Here is a 19,227-nt window from a genome sequence, read left to right on the forward strand (position 1 = left end):
GGACCTCCGTGTGGGAAGAGCCTAGGGAGCTCCAGAAGGCTCCAGAGTAAGAAGGCAATGTGCAGAGCCCCGCAGAGGAGGGCACCCAAGGGCAAGAGAAGGGCTGGAGGCGAGGCCCAGGGAAGCGAGAATGGGCGCTGCTTGTCTGCAGACAGCAGCGTGGGCACAGGGGAAAGGCCAGAGGCAGGGCAGGTGGGGAGGCGGGGTTAAGGCCTAGGAGCTGAGCAGAGCTGGAAGAGGTCCTCACGGGGCCACAAAAGCCTCCGGGAGCACAGAGAGCTTCAGGCCGCTGGGAGGAAGCTATGGCAAGAGTGCAGAGGGCCCTGGCCGCACAGGCCTTTAAACCTCTGCTCGCCTTGGAGCCACGACCTGGCGCTGGAGTGCGGGAGGCAGTGGAAAGCAAAGGCTTTGCTCCAGAGCTCATAGCCCGCGATGTCTCCTACTGCCCTGCATAGACAGGGTGGGGCTGCTGGACTAGTGAGCTGTCTATGTTTGCTGCCATCTTGGTTCTGGAAATCAAACCACACGGTCAATTCTGAGGCAGAGCACGGGCGCCCGGTGACCAGCACAGGGGCCCTGTCTCCTGGGCTTCCTTCTAGAGGGGACGTACCCCCTTACACCTTACAGAGAATCCAGCAAAAGGAAGAGATGGGGCCATGCGTCACCACCAGAGGCCACTCTGTGCAGGAGGGGCAGGCAGGTGTGACCCTCGAGCAGACTTTGTGGGGTCACATTTTCACAGGGCTCTTTGTTCACAAAGATAGGGAAACAAGACTTAACTAGCGGTGTGCCGGGCAGCTGGCCTTTGGGGTGTGAGGGCTCTCACTTGCAGTGCTTGCCAATTTCTGTGGCCTCTGCCTAACTTGCAGCAGGATGCCTGAGCTGGGAGCCAGGGAGAGATGGGCACCACAGGCCTCCATGAGCCAGGGCAAGCAGCCCCTCCCTCCTGTGTTTAACCAACAACACAGTGTGGCTCATGTGGACGCTGCCCATGGACACGTCTTCTGAGATAAGGCACAGTCCCACGTGAACAGAGGGAAGGCCACTGGAGGCCTGACCATCCCCCACCTGGCGAACCTTCCACCTCCTGAGTCTAGGATAGAGTGTCAGGCTACCTCATTTCCAAGTTCTTTTCGAACATGAGGCTGAAGGCACCCGGAGAAAGGGCTGCAGGTGGTGGACAAGCAGGGAGGGGACAGCTTCCCAATGCAGCACAACCACCCCGTAGACCCCCTTGCCCTGCTCTGCGTGTCCTCTTGGAAGGCAGGGCTCCAGGAAGTAGGGAGGCCAAGGGAGGGACTCCAGGGAACTTAGCAGGGTGAAGGGTGGCCCTCTGTGCCATGGGCCCCAACACATCCTAAACGATGCCACCCGGGGAACAGCTCTGCTCCACCAAGCTGGCAGCTGACCCAAGGAGCTGCTTCCCTGCACACCACTCTCTGACTGGGAAAAGGAAGGGAAAAGTCCCCCTGACGTGCCCTGCAACATGGTTTCACCCCAATTCACAAGAAGCCGCACGGATCAACGGCATCCAGGTGCAGAGACCCTCCTCGTGGTGGAACCAGCCGGGAGAGCCAGTTCTGGCCATCATCCCTATCACACACTGAGCCCAGCGCCCTGCCCAGCTCCTGTGCACTCTTCCCTTCGCTCACTGGTCGGGCAAACAGCTCCGTGCCTGCAGATCCCAGCCAGGAGCCACGCCCTGGCTCCCGTGATCAAGGCAGCAGGGGCTCCTGGGTGGAGGTCTGCAGAGGGCAGGGACAGCAGGGCCTGTACCTTGTTGAGCTCCCTCAGTTTGCTCTTGGCGACAGCCGCGTCTTCCTGCTCCGTGGCCAGCAGCTTCTCCTTCTCTTCCAGCTGTCGTTTCAGAATCGCCACGGGGTCGCCCTTCTGAGTGGCCTGGAAATGCCCACCAGAGCTTTATAAACAGAGGGGATAGACAGACCCTGGGCTCAGGCCCCCACCTCAGCCATCAGACAAGGGCAGAGCCCAGTGCCGGCTGGATGGCGAGCGCACGCTTCAACACGGGTGTCCCGCCTGACTCTGGACGCTGCCCCAGCCACGCAGGTAGAGATGTCCCTGGGCAGTTCTTTCAAGTGTGGCCATTTCCAGCCCCTCCGAGGGACACCTGGACTTTATTTTTGGCTGAGTCACCCCTGAGCTGGTGTGGGCAGCCTGAAGGTAAGGGAGGTGGTCCCTGGGTTGGTGGCCTGAGCTGAGCCTACCTCCTGCAGTACTCATGTCCAGGAGGGCCCCGCTCCCTGGGCAAGGAACCCCCAGCAGGGCTGATAATAATCAAGATTGGAGTCATGCCTCAGGGCAGGGCTCCCCAGCACAAAATTCTCCAGCAAGATGACCTTGCATCCTGACTCTGGGTTTAAGGAACAAACACAGGTACACTGGACTTCCTGGCCTCACTGGTCAGAGGGCCAGGGATGGAGCTAGCCTCTGGACTTGCATCTGACAGCAGGGGTGCTTTCGGGTTCATCAAAGGCTTCCCTCAAGTATGCTATGCCCCACAACTTCCTCACTGTTCCTGGGGCTCTGGCTGCAAACCAATGGGGTCCCAGTTCCTGTGTTCCACCCCTGCTACCTCCCCAGAGTCCCCTGTAACAGTCTGCAGCGGCTCCTTCACAGCTTCCCAGGACCCTGCCCAGAAGTGCAGGCTGTTTTGTGAACATTCTCTTCACAGCCTAGCAGGTGGTTATGGCCAGCCCAACAAGCATCCTCCGCTGGGGAGTTGGGGCTCCAGGGCCAGGGAGGCAAAGGAAGGAAGGGCTAGACCGCCTTGGCCAGCTGCAGGGGCCTCACAGTGTGACCAGGGGAGGGGGCCCACCTTATGCCAGGTGTCCTGAATGATGCCCGCCTTCTCGGACAGGATCTCGATGAGCCGCTGGGCCTCGCCCTCGTTGAACACCATGCTTCCAACCGTGGAGACCAGTGTCTTATAGGGCAGGTAGAGAGGGCTGTCAGAGTCCGGGGGCCCTGTGCCGCGAGAGCAGAAGAGCTGGGACTTAACACCCACATCGAAATGCACGCCACAGCTTTGAAGCCCCTCCCTCACCGCCCCACAGGGCCAAGGAGGAGGACTCTGCCTGGCTGGGGCGGCAGGCTGGGTGGGTGGGCAGGCTCTAGGGGCCTCCTGCTCTTAAGGGGCCCCTGCACCAGCTTCCAACCTTGCCCAGAGAGGTCTCAGCCTGGGCTGGGAGCAACCAGCCTCCCTTGTTAATCACCGAGTAGAACTCCGCGAGGCACATTTCCCCCAGAGATGGCTTCTCTCTCCTTCTCTTCCCAGCAATGCCTGGGCCCAATTCTCCTCCCCTGCCTGGCTCAGCAAGGTTCCCACAACCTGGCCGTGACCAAGCCCCACAGCCCTGTGGGCCCTGCCTGACCCCGCAAACCCATCACTCACCACACACATGCAGAGTCATGGGAGAAGAATAGAAGGCAAGGGGAGGCTGCTTCCTGCACATCCTGGCCCAAACTCCCTATTCCCAACCCCCCTGGAGCAAGTTCATGCACAGGTCTGGGGAAAGGGAAGCCTGGGCCAGGCTCCTTTAGAACATGAGTGACCGCCTGGAGGACACAGCCATTCGCCAACCACCAACGGCCTCCTCTGAAAACCTCCTGGCACCTCCCCCCATCTCCCCCATCCCCAGTCAGTTCTGCCCTCACTGTGGCTCTCAGGAAGCCTTGAGGGTGCAACAGGGCACACTGATGAAATGAACGCCCAGGCAGTCATCTCTGTCCAGGCCGCATCTGCCTCGTGGCTGAATGACAGGGCCCAAAACAAGTGGAGACAAAGTAAACAGACCAGCCTGCCACTTCAGCTAAGCCCACCTCAGAAGGACAAGGACTGGGGGGGCAGTTTCCATAGCAACCCCGAATTCACTGGCTTGTCACAATATTTCCACTGATTCGTCACAATATTTTCATGGCAAGTTGAAGCATTTAGCATGATACCTCGGCAAGGGGAGCGTGGGGCGTGGGCGAGCTGCCTGCTATGAACACCTCTGTAACAGAACTCGGAGAAGTTCGGCAGATTAAACATAGCCACGCTGACACTGCAGGCGTCGCGGGCAGGGGATGGAGGAAGCCCCCCTTCTTTCTCGTCGTGGCATTGTGTCCACATTCTGATATAAAACGGTTTGTGGTAAGTGTCTGCTCTCTGCAGGAGAGTCTGAGCACAGCCCGTCACGAGGAAAGCCCACGTGGGCACTCACCCTCGGAGCAGCCCCGTGGCCTTCCCTCCCACCCAACTTCCAGGAGAGGGAGCCCTGTGTCGGAGACACCACCGGAAACGCAGCCTGGACAGGAAGAGCGCGTGGCCTGTGGCCTGCTGACGCCTGCAAAGGTCACCGAGCCCGCAGCATGGCTGCTGGGACTGCAGTGCTACAGGTAGGATGCACTCAAAGGCTTGGTCAAAAAATAAACAAACTCTCTGTAGATGTCATGCACTGACTGCATGCTGCAGCAGTACTTCTGATCAATTGGCTTAGGCAAAAACATGGCATTCAAGTGGACTCCATTTGTTTCTGGCAGCCCTGGTTCACGTGGCTGAGATGGTACACTGCAACCACAGGCTGCTCTACCCCCTCCCAACCCTGCTGAAATTCTGGCGGCACCTGTCCCTGCAGGGGCCACAGGCGATGGAGGGCTCTGGCCTCTCACGCTCTCCCCACAAGATGCCCCTTCCAGGCCTTATACCGAGCTTGGCTTCCTGTGCAAATACCACCTGGCCCACTGCTCTCTGTGGTGCCTCCACAGCTGTGTGCTTCCTCCAGCATCTGCTGTCTAAGGGTTTCCAGGGTTTTCCCAAGAGTTGCATTCTTATACATCTTTATTAAAGCTTGCTAATTTAATTAATCTCCATTAATATTTTAATTTAAAAATAAAAAAACTGTACTCAAAACTACATAAAGTCTAATTCTCCTCTGCCCACTCAACACCCCCACATAAACTTGCAGAACCTTCTCCATGCTCCTGCCCACACTTATCTTTTTTTTTTTTTTTTTGACAGGCAGAGTGGACAGTGAGAGAGAGAGAAAGAGAGAAAGGTCTTCCTTTGCTGTTGGTTCACCCTCCATTGGCTGCCACGGCTGGCGCGCTGGGGCCGGCGCACCATGCTGATCCAATGGCAGGAGCCAGGTACTTCCCCTGGTCTCCCATGGGGTGCAGGGCCCAAGCACCTGGGCCATCCTCCACTGCACTCCCTGGCCACAGCAGAGAGCTGTCCTGGAAGAGGGGCAACCGGGATAGAATCTGGCGCCCCGACCAGGACTAGAACCCGGTGTGCCGGCACTGCAAGGCGGAGGATTAGCCTAGTGAGCCGCGGCGCGGCCCACACTTATCTTTAAAATTACTTTTAAAGGGCCGGCTCCTGGCTCCTGACTCCTGCCATCGGATCAGTGTGGTGCGCCGGCCGCAGCGCGCCGGCCGTGGCGGCCATTGGAGGGTGAACCAACGGCAAAGGAAGACCTTTCTCTCTGTCTCTCTCTCTCACTGTCCACTCTGCCTGTCAAATAAAAAAAGAAAATTACTTTTAAAGAAACATAACTTCGGGGCTGGCACTGTGGTGTAGTAGGCTAAGCCTCCTCCTGCAGTGCTGGCATCCCATGTGGGTGCCAGATTGAGTCCTGGCTGCTCCTCTTTTGATCCAGATCTCTGCTGATGGCCTGGGAAAGCAGTAGAAGATGGCCCAAGTCTTTGGGCCCTTGCACCTGTGTGCGAGACCTGGAGGAAGCTCTTGGCTCCTGGCTTTGGAACAGCCCAGCTCTGGCTGCTGTGGCCATCTGGGGAGTGCACCAGTGGATGGAAGACCGCTCTCTCCCTGTCTCTCCTTCTGTCTGTAACTCTATCTCAAAAATAAATAAATAAAGTCTTAAAGAAAAAACCAAACTATAACTTTACAAAAGCATTTTTCATGAAATCATTTAGGTAATGACTGTGTCACCTTTATTGTCCCCAAATCAGGGGCTGTGAAACCAAAATAAAAAAGAAAAGTGCTCAGAAGCAGGAAGAACTCCTGGGCCCCTGGGTAAGTCACATTTAAATAAGGCAGTAACAGCAACACCTGCTCACATGTCCCGTGCATACCAGGAGGCATACCGGCAGCTCCCGTAATCCCTGGTACTGTGAACCCTTAAGGTACTAAGAGAGATTTGTCAACACTCAACATCTAATCTGTAAAACCACAGACCGAAAAGAGCCCAGGGCACTAAATCCCACAGGTCAGCTCACTGCGGGGGCAGAGAATGCAGAGGGGAGACAGGGCTGAGTCTCACCATGACAGCGTTGGGCAGACCCCCACCCAGCAGAGGGTACGGTGACATCCAGAAGGGCTCTGGACACGTTATTTCATCCCCAGGCAACATTCCCATGGGGGAACTTGAGCCAGAATCCTCAGTTCTGCGGATTTGTCCATGAGACTAGAAATGAGTTTTATGTGCCATCTCTGACCTTTAGTGCTGTCAGCTAATTCCATCAAAAAAACAAAAGAAACGGATAAAACTGAGGGGCTGAACACGCACCCCGTGAACGGTGTCTGGTCTGGTCGGCAGGTGGCCTGGGCTCTGTGGCTTTCCACCTGCATGCCTGCATGCTTAACCGTCTTTGGTCTCAGTTCCCTTGTCTGTGAAGTGGAGGTGTCATCTGTCCCCCCTCACAGCCTAGCTGCAGAGATTAAACTGCAACATGCTTGGGACAACGCACAGCAGAAGGAAGCAACAGGGCCAGCCTTCAAGGCCCAACCAGAGGAAAGGCCCAGACCCTGACCCCTCAGGATGGACAGCTGGGCGCTTTCCCTGCTCTCACAGATGGAATGGAAAAGGCAGACAAGGCTGGCACTCCAGAGCAAAGTCTGTCCAGGGTCGTGGCCAGGACAGAGCATTGGAGCCTGGGAGCCTATTGCTCTGGCCTGGACACCACTGTCTTCACTCAAGATGCTAAACAGGCAGCACTTTAGCTAAGAGAAGCCCTGTGCCTCCTAGGATTCCCAGCCCAAAATTACACAGTGGCTCGGGTAATGTGCATTTTGCCCCAAATTTCAAAATCATGCTATGCTCCCTTTTGCAAACACACTGGAAGCTTAACCCTAAAATTAAACTCGCCACGCAAAGACGCATGCAGGATTGTGTTTCCCTCTCACTGTCAACCATGGGGTCCTTTAGAGAGAATCTGCTCTCCGCCTACATAATTATCAGGTTCCCAATGGCCAGCTCTCAGCCCTAAGAGGAAGGTCTCAATCATAAGGGACTTAGGAGGCTCTGCAGCCCAGCACTGGCTCAGCAGCTGCCCCAACAGTGTCCAGCTACTGAAGGCCTGGCTCACTCAGCCAGCAGGGCAGGCATCGGAACCGTGCCAGGACTGCTCCGATGCCTGTGGACAGCTGCTGGTGAACAGTGGGGATTATCGCCTCGGGCCCAGGATGGGCCCATGGAAAAGCTCCAGCTCCACAGCAGCTGCCACTCAATGCGCCCAGCAGCCATGCTCGGAGCAGGCAGGTCTAGCAGGTCTCCACAGTAGTATGCACCTACTGTGTACCTGGGAGTCTGCAAAATGCTAAGCCTGGAAAGGTAAGCTAGGAAGGTAGGACTGCAGTTGAGAGAGGCAGAGGACACAGGACAATAGAGCAGTACGGAGGGAGTCGAGGCAAGCAGCACAACAAGAGCTTTAAGCAGGAGCCACACGCATCACCAAGGAAGGAGGCAGCGTGTAGGCTTCGGGAAGGGACGAGGCACAGGAAAGGAGCCGAAGCTCGCAGGGCTGGCTGGTCAGACTCCCACAGGCAATGGAGTAGGTCCCAGGCATTCTGATTTCATCCTGTAGGTGAAGAGCAATGTCTAAGAGGGAGCGAGGTTTGCATTTAGGGGAACGTGGTTTCAGGACACCCAGAGGGATGAGGCCAGAGGTAGCACTCCAGGCAGGAGCCCAGGACTGCGGGCCAAGCCCAAGTATTCAGGAGGCCAAGGTGGTAGGAAAGGTGCAGGGGTCAAGTCAGGGACTCTGACAGTGGAAGCTGAGGCAGCGCCTGGTCTTCACTCATCTTCCTAGGATGAAGGGGCCACCCTGGAGAGCATGGATCCCCACAGAAAGGAATCTGACCCGACTCAAACAGCTTCCATGGCCTGCCGTCCCAGTCACCCAGCTGAACGCAGTCTGCTGCAAAAAGGCAAAGGGCCAGGACCCCCGGGAGGGGCTCCCTGTGCTCCTAGAAGCGCAGCGCTGCACAGGTAACCACCAGCGTCTACAGCTAGAGATTCAGAAACGTAAGACAAGGCCCCTACTCCTGCTGAGCCCAAGTCCTGACAGCTTTCCTCCTGTGAGTCGGAAGCAGCAGCTCCCTTCAGGGTTCCTGTCTGCAGGATCAAGGGGCTCTGGCCAACATCACGGCCAGCCTCGCCCTGACTGCACCTCTGCGGTCTGTGGCTGTGAAGGGTCCCAAGCCCATGAGGACAGCAACCTGTACAAGGTCCTGGCAGATAGCAGAGCTGCCAAATGCACTGGGAGGCACCGTGATTCCTCCCAATCCATTCTCCTCTCACTGCTCACCAGCCAGCAACCCAGGCAGACCCAGGGCAGCATGCCAATGGCCACCTCCAAACCCAGCCCAGGCTATGAAGTCCAGCCCACTCGGGCGCTGGGAGGCACGGCTGCCCTTGACCCCCCACTGCCACAGCCATCCTACCTGGAGTTGTAAGTGTGCTGGAACTAAGTACAAATCACGTCCACAACAACCCGTGTCTGGCTCCTCTGGCTGCACAAAGAACAAAGTGTGCAGAACTGGGTGGCTGCATGTTGACGACATCCCACGGAATTTAAAAGTGAAATGACTTCACTGCTTTGTTGCTTCCCTCAGTTCCAACAAAAACAAATGCATGCCCAGGGGAAACTCATGTCCCAGGTTGGTTTGTTTTTTTTACAAAAAGACGACCCCTGGAGGATCAGGGGGTGAGACCCTTCCTTCTCAGGCACATGGAGACCCGAGCAGACAGCCCTAGGCTCCCTGATCCCCAGGGCCTGGGGCTGCCATGGCCCCGGCGCTGCTGTATTCAGGTGGCTGAAGGGAGGCTTCTGGAAGAATCATCTAGCGGCCACTCACACTGATGCTTGGCTCACTTCTCTAGGGGACTTTGTGTTCTTTTAAAAGAAGCAGAGGGATGGGGGCCGGTGCTGTGGTGCAGCAGGTTAAGTCGTGTCTGCAGTGCCAGGATCCCACATGGGCATGGGTTCGAGTCCTGGCTTCTCTGCTTCCAATCCAGCTCCTTGTTAATGGCTTGGGAAAGCAGGTCATGGAAAGAAGATGGCCCAAGTCGTCAGGTCCTTGCACCCATGTGGTAGATAGGGAAGAAGCTCCTGGCTCCAGTTCTGGCCGTTGTAGCCATCTGGAGAGTGAATCAGTGGATGGAAGATCTCTCTGTCTCTCCTCTCTCCCTGTAACTCAGACTTTCAAGTAAAAATAAATAAATAAAAAAGGCAGAGGGAAAGGCAAGACTGGGTTTAAAAAACTAATGCAGAAAGTGAATACACGTCCCCAGCCCCCACGAGTTTCCTTCAGAGCTTCAGACCACGAGAAAGCGAAGGAATTGGGTCAGACTTCCTTTCCTCCCCATCTCTGCACCTGGGCAAGGGAGGGTGGGCCTGAGAAGGGGCTTCCCAGGAGAGAAACCACGCTGCCATCTGCTGGCCAAGTCACTTCCGCCAAGTTTGAGCCCTGCTTCCTGCTTCTGCAACACAGGCTTCAGGGCACACCCACCCTGCAGAACAGCATGGGGAATAAATGCACAGAACAGAGCTTCCTAAACCACACAGCTCCCCAGATGCCTGGCTGAGAAGCAACCCAGTGCGTGGTGGCCAGCACCGGCCTAGGTCACGGCAGGTCCAGGTGGGCGTACATGGGCACGGTGGGGAGGAAGGAGTGTCGCTATCAGAAGTCCAACAGCCCTACTATGCTACAGACACCTTGAACGCAGTTTTCCTGGCAAGTGTGCTGTCTTCCTCCAGCCCCATGACCCTTGCCCACACTGGGTTACAAAGTCTGATTTTAAATTCTATTTCCAGAGCTGGAGCAGGCACCCACTAAGGCTGCACACAATGTGGAGCTCACATAACCTGCCCCCCAAGACACTGCCAAGTTCCAGCATGTGGGAGCCACCCTGAACAGAACACCTGTGTGCCAAGGGCTGGGCTGGCCACTGGCCACCATCTTTCCTCATCCCAGCCCAACGGAGCAAGACCCTCCCCTCCAAGGCTCACAGGATGCCCGAGAAAACACCAAAGGACAGCATTCCATCAGCTGTGCTGGAAGGTTTACTTAATTCAGAGAGCACAGTGGAGTTTTTGTTCCTTCTCCACTTAAAAAACAACACATGGTATAGAAAAGCTGGGAAATGCAGGGCTCGCACTGTGAGGTAGCAGTGAAGCCACTGCCTGCAGTGCTGGCATTCATATGGAAGGAGTTCCATATGGGCACCAGTTCGAGTCCCGGCTGCTCCACTTCTGATCCAGCTCTCTGCTATGGCCTGGGAAAGCAGTAGAAGATGGCCCAATGGCCGGCGCCACGGCTCACTAGGCTAATCCTCCACCTGCAGCACCGGCACCCCGGGTTCTAGACCTAGTCGGGGTGCCAGATTCTGTCCCGGTTGCCCCTCTTCCAGTCCAGCTCTCTGCTGTGGCCCGGGAGGGCAGTGGAGGATGGCCCAGGTCCCTGCGCCCTGCACCTGCATGGGAGACCAGGAGGAAGCACCTGGTTCCTGGCTTTGCATCAGCGCAGCGCACCGGCCGTGGCAGCCACTTGGGGGAGTGAACCAACGGAAAAAAAGGAAGACCTTTCTCTTTGCCTCTCTCAGTGTCTTAACTCTGCCTGTCAAAACAAACAAACAAACAAACAAAACCCACACACACAAAAAAAAACAAAAAAACAAAAACAACAACAACAAAAAAAATGGTCCAAGGGCCCCTGCACCCACGTGGGAGACCCGGAAGAAGCTCCTGGCTTCGGATTGGCACAGCTCCAGCTGTTGCAGCCTTTAGGGGAATGAACCAACAAATAGATGGAGGACTCTCTCTTCTCTCTGCCTCTCTGTAACTCTGCCTTTCAAATAAATAAATAAATCTTGAAAAAAAAAAAAAAAAAAGGAAAAGCTGGAAAAAGCAAATGCAGAAGGGTGCAAGATACTCAAAGTTACCCATGATACTACCTCCCAAATGGGGTCTTCTTGCTCCCCCTGGACTTAACAAGGTGGCGTAGGGGGTGGCCATAGGTGCTTTCTACCCTGTGGAAGCAGGGTAGGCTCTCCTGGGCCTTGGCATGATGGTCTTGTGACTCCTGAGTCAAGCCAGGAGCGGAGGTCCTGCAGAAACCAACCCACAGGGGCCGGCACTGTGGCGTAGTAGGCTAAGCCTCCACCTGCAACACTAGCATCCCTTTTGGGCGCCGATTTAAGTTCCAGCTGCTCCACTTCCGACCCAGCTCCCTGCTAATGGCCTGGGAAAGCAGTGGAAGATGATCCAAGTCCTTAGATCTCTACACCCACATGCGAGACCTGGAAGAAGCTCCTGACTCCTGACTTCGGAACTGCCTAGCTCTGGCTGTTACAGCCATCTGGGGGAGTGAACCAGCAGATGGAAGACCTCTCTCTCTGCCCTTCTATCTGTAACTCTACCTCTCAAATAAGTAAACAAATCTTAAAAAAAAAAAAGCCAATCCCCATTCTCAGAGCAAAGTGGAGCTGCCCTTGTGAGGCAGAAACCCAGGGTCCTCTGGTGCCTGCATGCTCTCCAATGTGCAGGGGAAGGTCAAGAAGGCAATGCCTGAGCTGGCCTTGGCCTCACCCAACAGCAGCACTGAGTGGCCCCACCTCCAGCTGACAGCAGACTGTCCTGGAGCTCGGCTAACTTTGGGGTCCCACAATCACATCCCGTGCCCAAAGTTTAGGGCACAGGCCCACATCCTACTGATTGGGACTCAGCTCCAGGTGCCAGGGTAGAACAGCTCTCCTGATGGCTTAAAACCAAGATGCAATGGCCACACCACCGACACAGGACAGGGCTGGGGGCGAGAGGCAAGCCAGCACCATTACAAGGGCAAAGACCAAATCCAAGGATAAAAGCAGGTGTTTAACAAACAGCCCCCATCAAGTACACATGCTTTCTTATTAGACCCTGTGCCTGAATGCTGAGTTAACCACTGCAGAAGGAACCGGCTAAGGGCCAGACTCCAAGCACAGTGCAGCTTCAGTTCTGGGAAACTGTCCCTTCTCTGTGATTCCGCCCATTTCTCCTGCTCCAAACATTTTGAAGAGAATTCCTGGCCCTCTTATTAAAAGCAAGTATTTCTCCTTATTCCACACCTGGGTATATGATGCTCCCCCTTAAACTTATCACCATTTCCAGGGCCACAGGACTGTAGAGACAGTGACTAAGTCAGAACACCATCACGTGGGCCACTGGCTGTCCACTGTGATGTGTTTTTTAGCACTGTCTTAAACATGCAGCCCACTTCTGACTCGGCAATCACCCTTCTAGGAACTTACAGACACTCACTCAATGATATATGCACATTACTGCACTGATTAAAAAAAAAAAACTACACACACACACAGAGTCTGCATACTATTTAAATGCAATTTGAATAAATTATGATACTTTCACGCTACTGAATATTATGCGGCTGAACCGGGAGCTTTGCAAGTGCAATGTGGAAAGATGTCACCAACACACTGTTAAAAAAAAAAAAAAAAAAAAAAAGAGCAATTCCTAGGCGGAGGGCATTACAGCTCCCGTGTGTGGTACCCATGTGACAAGCAGAGTGTCCCCAGGGCCCCTGGAAAGTGAGGAGTGATGGAGGTGGAATAGGGAGAAAGGATTTTCAATTTTCACTCTCCATGCTTCCGTGCTCTCCGATTCTGTTTGCTGAACACATGTATTTATTCCACAATAAATTTTAAAAAGCAAGGATGAAGAAGGCAGGTGTTCCCTGTTAAACACAGCTATGGACAAGGGGTAAAAACCTGTCACATGCCCCAATTTGCTCTTGTAGGAAAATCAGAGCTGAAGGTCTGGAAGAGTTCCAACCTGGGCCTGCAGAACCACGTCCTGAGCCAGCCTCCACACCTGCCGGTGTGGGGACACCTGTCAGCCACACGGGCCCTGCACTGACCAGATGACAGGGACAGCCCGGAAGACTGAGGAGGCACCTCCTGTCTCTGGGGGACCCCAGCTCCAGGGCTGGCTTTGCTGTCAATCTGCTGTGTGTCGTGGACCAGGCATCTCGGGTCCTGTGCCCTCACTTGAAGCGCCTCAGTGATGTGGAGGGCAGCAGGCTGCTCATTCCACCCAGACGTTTGGAGCAGGCACCCAGCACAAGCAAGGGGAAGGGGCTGTGTGTGACGTCAACATGGGGCTCCAAGACAGGCCAGTCTTCAGAGTCACCTGCAAGGGGACCAAGGGAACACTTCCCTCCAAACGGCTCCTGATTAGAACCGTGCCATGCAACACACTCCGTGCTGCTGGAGATGTCCTTTGCCTGCACTGTCCAAAGGCAGCCACTGGCCACATGATCACGGAGTGCTGGAATGCGGCTGGCACAAATGGGGAAGTGGATCTTTAATGTTACTCACTTCTGGCATGACTTTTAAGGGCCCCTTACTGGCGGCTCCCACACTGGGCAGCACAGCCCTAGGCCTCACTCTTGGCTGTCTGTTGCGAAGAATGCTCCTGTGCCCCAGTACAGGATTTGTAGGAGCAGCTCCCAACTCCTGCCACAACATCTCCTTGACCCCTGCAGCATGGTCACCAGGCTACCTCACCCCAATGCTCACACCCTCCAGGGTCCTGATTTCTGGAGGTACAGGGGCAGTCAGCCTACCTGGAGTCACACCCACAGTTCCCACATGCCCAGACTGGGCACACAAGCCCCCCAGAGAAGCCGGGGACACAGAGAACCTCAGGCCTGCAGAAGGGTAAGGAGACCGGGGGCGGGGACAGTTGGGGTCATCGGAAGCCTCGCCAACCAAGGGAGGAACACTGTCGACCTGCACAAAACATGGAGCCTGCCTCACTCGGCTGCAGGGTCACAGCCACTGATGATGAGTGTGCCTCAGATTAATTCTGGAACACGACCCTCCACACACAAGACATAACTACAAGGACGTGTAAGGTCAATTCATGATCCCCTGGTGGAAAATCCATGCCATCAATTCATAGTTTTGTGCCTCAAAGCCTCAGGCACCACAGCCCATGGCTAATGCAGCTACTGCTGAGTTGAACAAAGAAAGTACAAGGGAATGATGGACAAGGTGGGAGTACTGTGACAAGTGTCTGACAGAGGGAACTGACAAGGGGACTTCATGTTGCAAAATGGCTAGTAATCCAAAACACCACTGGCTTTGGGGTAGGTCTGCAAGGGGGAGCTTGGTGGTACACAGTGAGCCCTCAGACAAGTCTTCTACCTCTGCATCCCCTTGCTAGGGATCAGCAAAGGGGCTGAGGAGACAGGCGCACGCTGCCCTGAGGCCACCCCTGGGGCCTGTACTGTACACATAGACCTGCCAAGCTGCAGGCACTCCAAACACACCCCACCTCACCCTTCCTCCTGGGCTGCTGGGCAGTGGCCCAGCGACTGTGTGCCCCTGCCCTGTCCCCCGTTTATTCTATCAGCAGGATGATAACCACAAGGACATCGAGAGATGTCCTGGGAGCCTGTCAGTTAAGAAAGAGCGGAAAATACATTTGTGCTGGGGAACAAGCAGACTGTGACAGAGTCCAGATGAGACAAATCCAAATGGCCACCTGGCCAAGGACAGCCTGGCTCTGATGAAACCAGAGAGAGCAATATATGTATGTACACATGTGCACGCACACACACAGCCCCAGCCACTGCTGACACACACCTGAACAGACAGACCAGGGACAAGCACACTGCAATTAAACACACAGCAAGTCACAGACACAGCCTCGTCTGCTCTGGTCTGACAGCGGCCACACGGGGGGTTGGGGATGTACCTGTTGCAGAGAAGGAGATGAGAGGATGTGCTTCTCCCCTCCGTCGCCAGGCAGGTGGACAGGCTGAGGGTGATTCCAAGAGATGCATGCCTGACCTCCACGCGTCCCAGCAGCTACAGGGCTTATCAAGAAGTTCATAGAAACTCGCATGGTGAAAAAGCCCCCGTGCAGATTTCACATCACAAGCACGGCCCCACTGCCTGGCACTGAGCTGGCTCTCTGAGCCAGGACTGTGGCAGGGGCTGGGTGCTGAGCACCCAAGGCAAGGATTCTGAACATCCTTTCCCTGAAGACACTCTGCTCCAGGGAGAAGACCTCTGCCTGTGGGCCCAGAGCCTCACAGCAAGGATGTGCAAGTTTTCTGTGGCTAGCCTCTCGGGGCCTGACAAGTACACACTATGGCTATGGACAAAGAGCTGATGGCACACCTGCACTGGTCACCTAGACAGCACCTGGGCATTTGGGCCCGACCACCAACAATGTGTATGCTGGTCAGTGACTCCCTTCCATGTTCACAACCGCTTCCTTTCCTCTGTCTGGAATGCACACTGCTTGAAAACCAGAGGGTATCTTGCCCAAGGCTGGAGCTCTGGGCTTTGTCACCAGGTCCCCTACTGACTGTGCTGCAAGATCCTTCCTAGCAAAGACTGACACACTGAGCTACATCCGGGGAGCCTCATGGGCTCCTGCCCTCTAGGAATCTCTGGGCTGGAAGTGTCATTATTGCTTTATTTTCTGGAATGATGACTACAGCATTTAAATAATATGTTAGGATCCAGCTGTACAGCCCTAAAAATAACTTTTAAAGGTCATTACATAAGAAGGTTTTTTTTTTTTTTTGTTTGTTTGTTTGTTTGTTTTTTTTTTTGACAGGCAGAGTTAGACAGTGAGAGAGAGAGAGACAAAGATCTTCCTTCCGTTGGTTCATCCCCAAAATGGCTGCAGTGGCCAGCACACTGCACCGATCTGAAGCCAGAAACTAGGTGCTTCCTCCTGGTCTCCCATGCGGGTGCAGGGCCCAGGCACTTGGGCCATCCTCCACTGCACTCCTGGGCCACAGCAGAGAGCTGGACTTGAAGAGGAGCAACCGGGATAGAATCCGGTGCCCCAACCAGGACTAGAACTCGGGGTGCCGGCACCGCAGGCGGAGGATTAGCCCAGTGAGCCCCGGCGCTGGCCAAGAAGGGTTTTAATACAAAATTATCTACACCAACAGCTTGCCAAGACTCCTGCCCATAGCTTTGCTGCGCCAAAAAGCACTCAGGCCTTAACAGGCACTGCCAACTCCAGGGGGCACTGTTGTAGCCACAAGATACAGGGCCTTCTTCAGGACTGCTTTTTGACTTTTGAAGGACAAACTGTTAGCACCCTGAAGAAAAATACAACTGCCACGGTCACTGCGGGCCCGTTGGCCTCTGTCTGTCGGTTCCACAGCCAGAGTCCCTCAACCCAGGGTCGGAAATATTCGAGAAAAAAACTGCATCTCTACTGCAGGCCGACAGCCCTGCTCTTTTTCCCTGATCGACCCAGCGTAGCAATGGCTTAGTCATGGTTGAAGGCAAACGGGACAGTGTACAAATACCGTGCCACAATTCTTTGGAGGGACCTGAGCAGCTGTGGGGTTTTGGTATCCACTGCACGTGGACAGTGAGCAGTGCCTATGTCCTGAGGTTCCTGTCTCAATTGCCACCGCTCACTTACGATCTTAGGCTTCCACAGCATGTGGAGCATCGGGTTATCTTCCTTTTTTCCAACTGAAAAATCACCCGGTACCCACGTCTCTGCACACTGTGGCGGCAGCTTCTCAACCATCTCTGCCAGGGGTTGCATGGTGCCTGGTGGGGCAGGCGCACTGGGTCCCCCTGACAGCATGGCTGCTAAGCCAAGGCCTACTGACTCGGTGGGCACCATGTGTCCAGAGAGCACTTCGAGAGTCAAAGGACCACCACCAGCCCCTTCCAGGCTCTTTCCACAGCCTGCAAAACTGCTTTTCAAAAGGGTCACATCGCTGAACGTGATGCCACTTTCCATCAAGTTCATGGTTTTGTGTACACTAACCATGTTTAATAAGGCTTATTTGTTTTCACAAGAATTTCTGGAATGGTTTGCTGGTTTTAGGAAAATGTCTCCAAGGTCCATACCCTGGGACCAGCAACATCAGAATGCCCTGGCAGATGGTTAGAATGCAGAACCTCAGGCCCAGCTAAATCTGCAGAGTCAGAATTTATCTATTTTTTTTTTTTGAAGATTTATTTTATTTATTTGAAAGACAGAGTTACAGAGAGAGATAGAGAGAGAGGTCTTCCATATGCTGGTCCACTCCCCAGATGGCTGCAATGGCCGGAGCTGAGCCAGTACAAAGCCAGGAGCTAGGAGCTTCCTCCAGGTCTTCCACCCGGGTGTAGGGGCCCAAGGACTTGGGGCCATCCTCTTCCACTTTCCCAGGCCATAGCAGAGAGCTGAATTGGAAGAGGAGCAGCCGTGAATAGAACCAGTGCCCAGAGGGGATGCCAGTGCTTCAGGCCAGGGCGTTAACCTGCTGCATCACAGTGCCAGCCCCAGAATCTTTATCTTAACACATTCCTAAGGGATTAACCTGTATGTCGAAGTTGGAGAAGCACTGAAACAGAGTAATCTCTGAGATCTTTATGGGGCTGTGGGTGGCCTACGACCACCACAGTGAGCCTGGAAGACGCCTTCACACATCAGCCATGGGAAAACAGGGCTGCAGCTGCGTGGTGCCAAGGTAGGAAAACGAGAGAGTACGAGAGTACTCTTCCCATGCTCACAGACTTTGATACACACTGGTGAAATCCGCTGCTCAGGTGTCACACCTGCCGCACGCACTGCCCACACCTTTGGCTCTTCATTTGGGTCCCCAAGTCCCCTGGGGCTGGCAGGGTGGTTAGGTTCCCCCACCCACAATGGTCTCTGTTGACTGCAGCCTCTGAGTGACCTTCTTCTACCATCTGGCTGACAGATACTTAAACCTAAATGTGTTTTGGGGCTGGCGCTGTGGCGCAGCAGGTTAAAGCCCTGGCCTGAAGCGCCGGCATCCCACATGGGCACCAGTTCAAGTCCCGGCTGCTCCTCTTCGATCCAGCTCTCTGCTATGGCCTGGGAAAGCAGCAGAAGACGGCCTAAGTCCTTGGGTTCCTGCACCCATGTGGGAGACCAAGAAGAAGCTCCTGGTTCCTGATTTCGGATCGGCTCAGCTCCAGCTGTTGCAGCCATCTGGAGAGTGAACCAGCGGATGGAAGACCTCTCTCTTTGTCTTCACCTCTCTCTGTAACTGTTTTTCAAATAAATAAAGTAAATCTAAAAAAAAAAAAAAAAAAAAGAAAGAAAAGAAAAGAAAAAAAAGAAACCTAAATGCGTTTCCTGCCAGCCTCACATTCTGAGACAGAGGTGAATGCTTGGGGCTCTAAGCAGGTGCTCCAGATGATGAGCACACTGCCCAGGATCCTTGGGGGAACTCTCTTTCCCTATGGAAGTACCATGCTTCTCACCCTTAAGTCCTTGGGGCCAACACAGTCTATTCCAGAGCTTTCTATCTCGTCACTTGTAATCACAACAGCTGGGAACATGGTCACACACCAGGTAGGGCTGGCTTTCCAGCCACTTTAAAACACCACCTCAAAGTTCTTACTACAGATGGCACTTTTAGAGTAGTTTTGTCAAGTTGGGGGGGGTGGAGGGGATCCCACTGGAAGTTTGGTTGGAACAAGAGTAGACCACTAGGCTAAGCTGGGAATGGTAACCTGTATTTCATCATCTGAACTCTGCAATGGGGTGCTTATCTGCTTGCCTTACACTTTCTCTTTTAACACCTCTAGCAAGTTGCCTGGTCCCATGGAGGTGGCATTTCTAAGCAGTTTCTTTATTGGGTCAATTTCACTTTCCTTTCCAATATTCTCATCCCACGTCTGTCACATGTCTCATTTCCAATGTGGAAAATCACCCGAGGCAACGCTGACCACCAGACACAGGGAGCGCTGGACACACTTGAGGTGGGAGACTCGGGTACCAGCCGGCTCTCAGGCCCATCACTGTCTCGGGTCCAGCTGGTTAGAGAGAGAGCAGTGTGCCAGTGGACCACAACCTCAGACACCTTCGCTGGGGCGAAGTGACCCTGCCTGGTCACTGATTCCTGGGAGCCCATAGCGGCTCACCTGGGTTGGGTCCCCTTATGTGGAGCAGGCTGCTGTCTAAGCAAATGTCCCA

At 54.5% G+C, this 19,227-nt stretch overlaps 1 protein-coding gene and 2 long non-coding RNA genes across 11 annotated transcripts in view; 2 read left to right on the forward strand and 1 right to left on the reverse strand.

Annotated features, from left to right (window-relative positions):
* RRBP1 (ribosome binding protein 1) overlaps window positions 1–19,227 on the reverse strand; it is a 66,431-nt gene that overhangs the window by 18,976 nt on the left and 28,228 nt on the right. For 8 of the 9 annotated variants that reach the window (XM_051845354.3, XM_089308210.1, XM_070052117.2 and 5 more), the window contains 2 exons: window positions 2,837–2,985; window positions 1,777–1,899 (listed from right to left, as the gene is read on the reverse strand). In XM_051845354.3, coding sequence (XP_051701314.3) covers window positions 1,777–1,899; window positions 2,837–2,985 — 272 coding nt within the window. Of the gene's footprint in view, window positions 1–1,776; window positions 1,900–2,836; window positions 2,986–8,686; window positions 8,771–19,227 lie in introns of those variants that run through there. The other variant, XM_089308211.1, reaches the window with a different exon arrangement.
* Window positions 4,175–5,901, forward strand: LOC149123426 (uncharacterized). Its single transcript, XR_016216678.1, has 2 exons — window positions 4,175–4,398; window positions 5,661–5,901. It is a non-coding gene; the product is annotated as an uncharacterized LOC149123426 (long non-coding RNA).
* Window positions 17,616–18,070, forward strand: LOC149123427 (uncharacterized). The gene is made up of 2 exons (XR_016216677.1): window positions 17,616–17,749; window positions 17,984–18,070. It is a non-coding gene; the product is annotated as an uncharacterized LOC149123427 (long non-coding RNA).

Source organism: Oryctolagus cuniculus, chromosome 11 (assembly GCF_051225735.1).
Source record: "Oryctolagus cuniculus isolate XC-2025 breed Fujian yellow rabbit chromosome 11, ASM5122573v1, whole genome shotgun sequence".
NCBI lineage: Eukaryota > Metazoa > Chordata > Mammalia > Lagomorpha > Leporidae > Oryctolagus > Oryctolagus cuniculus.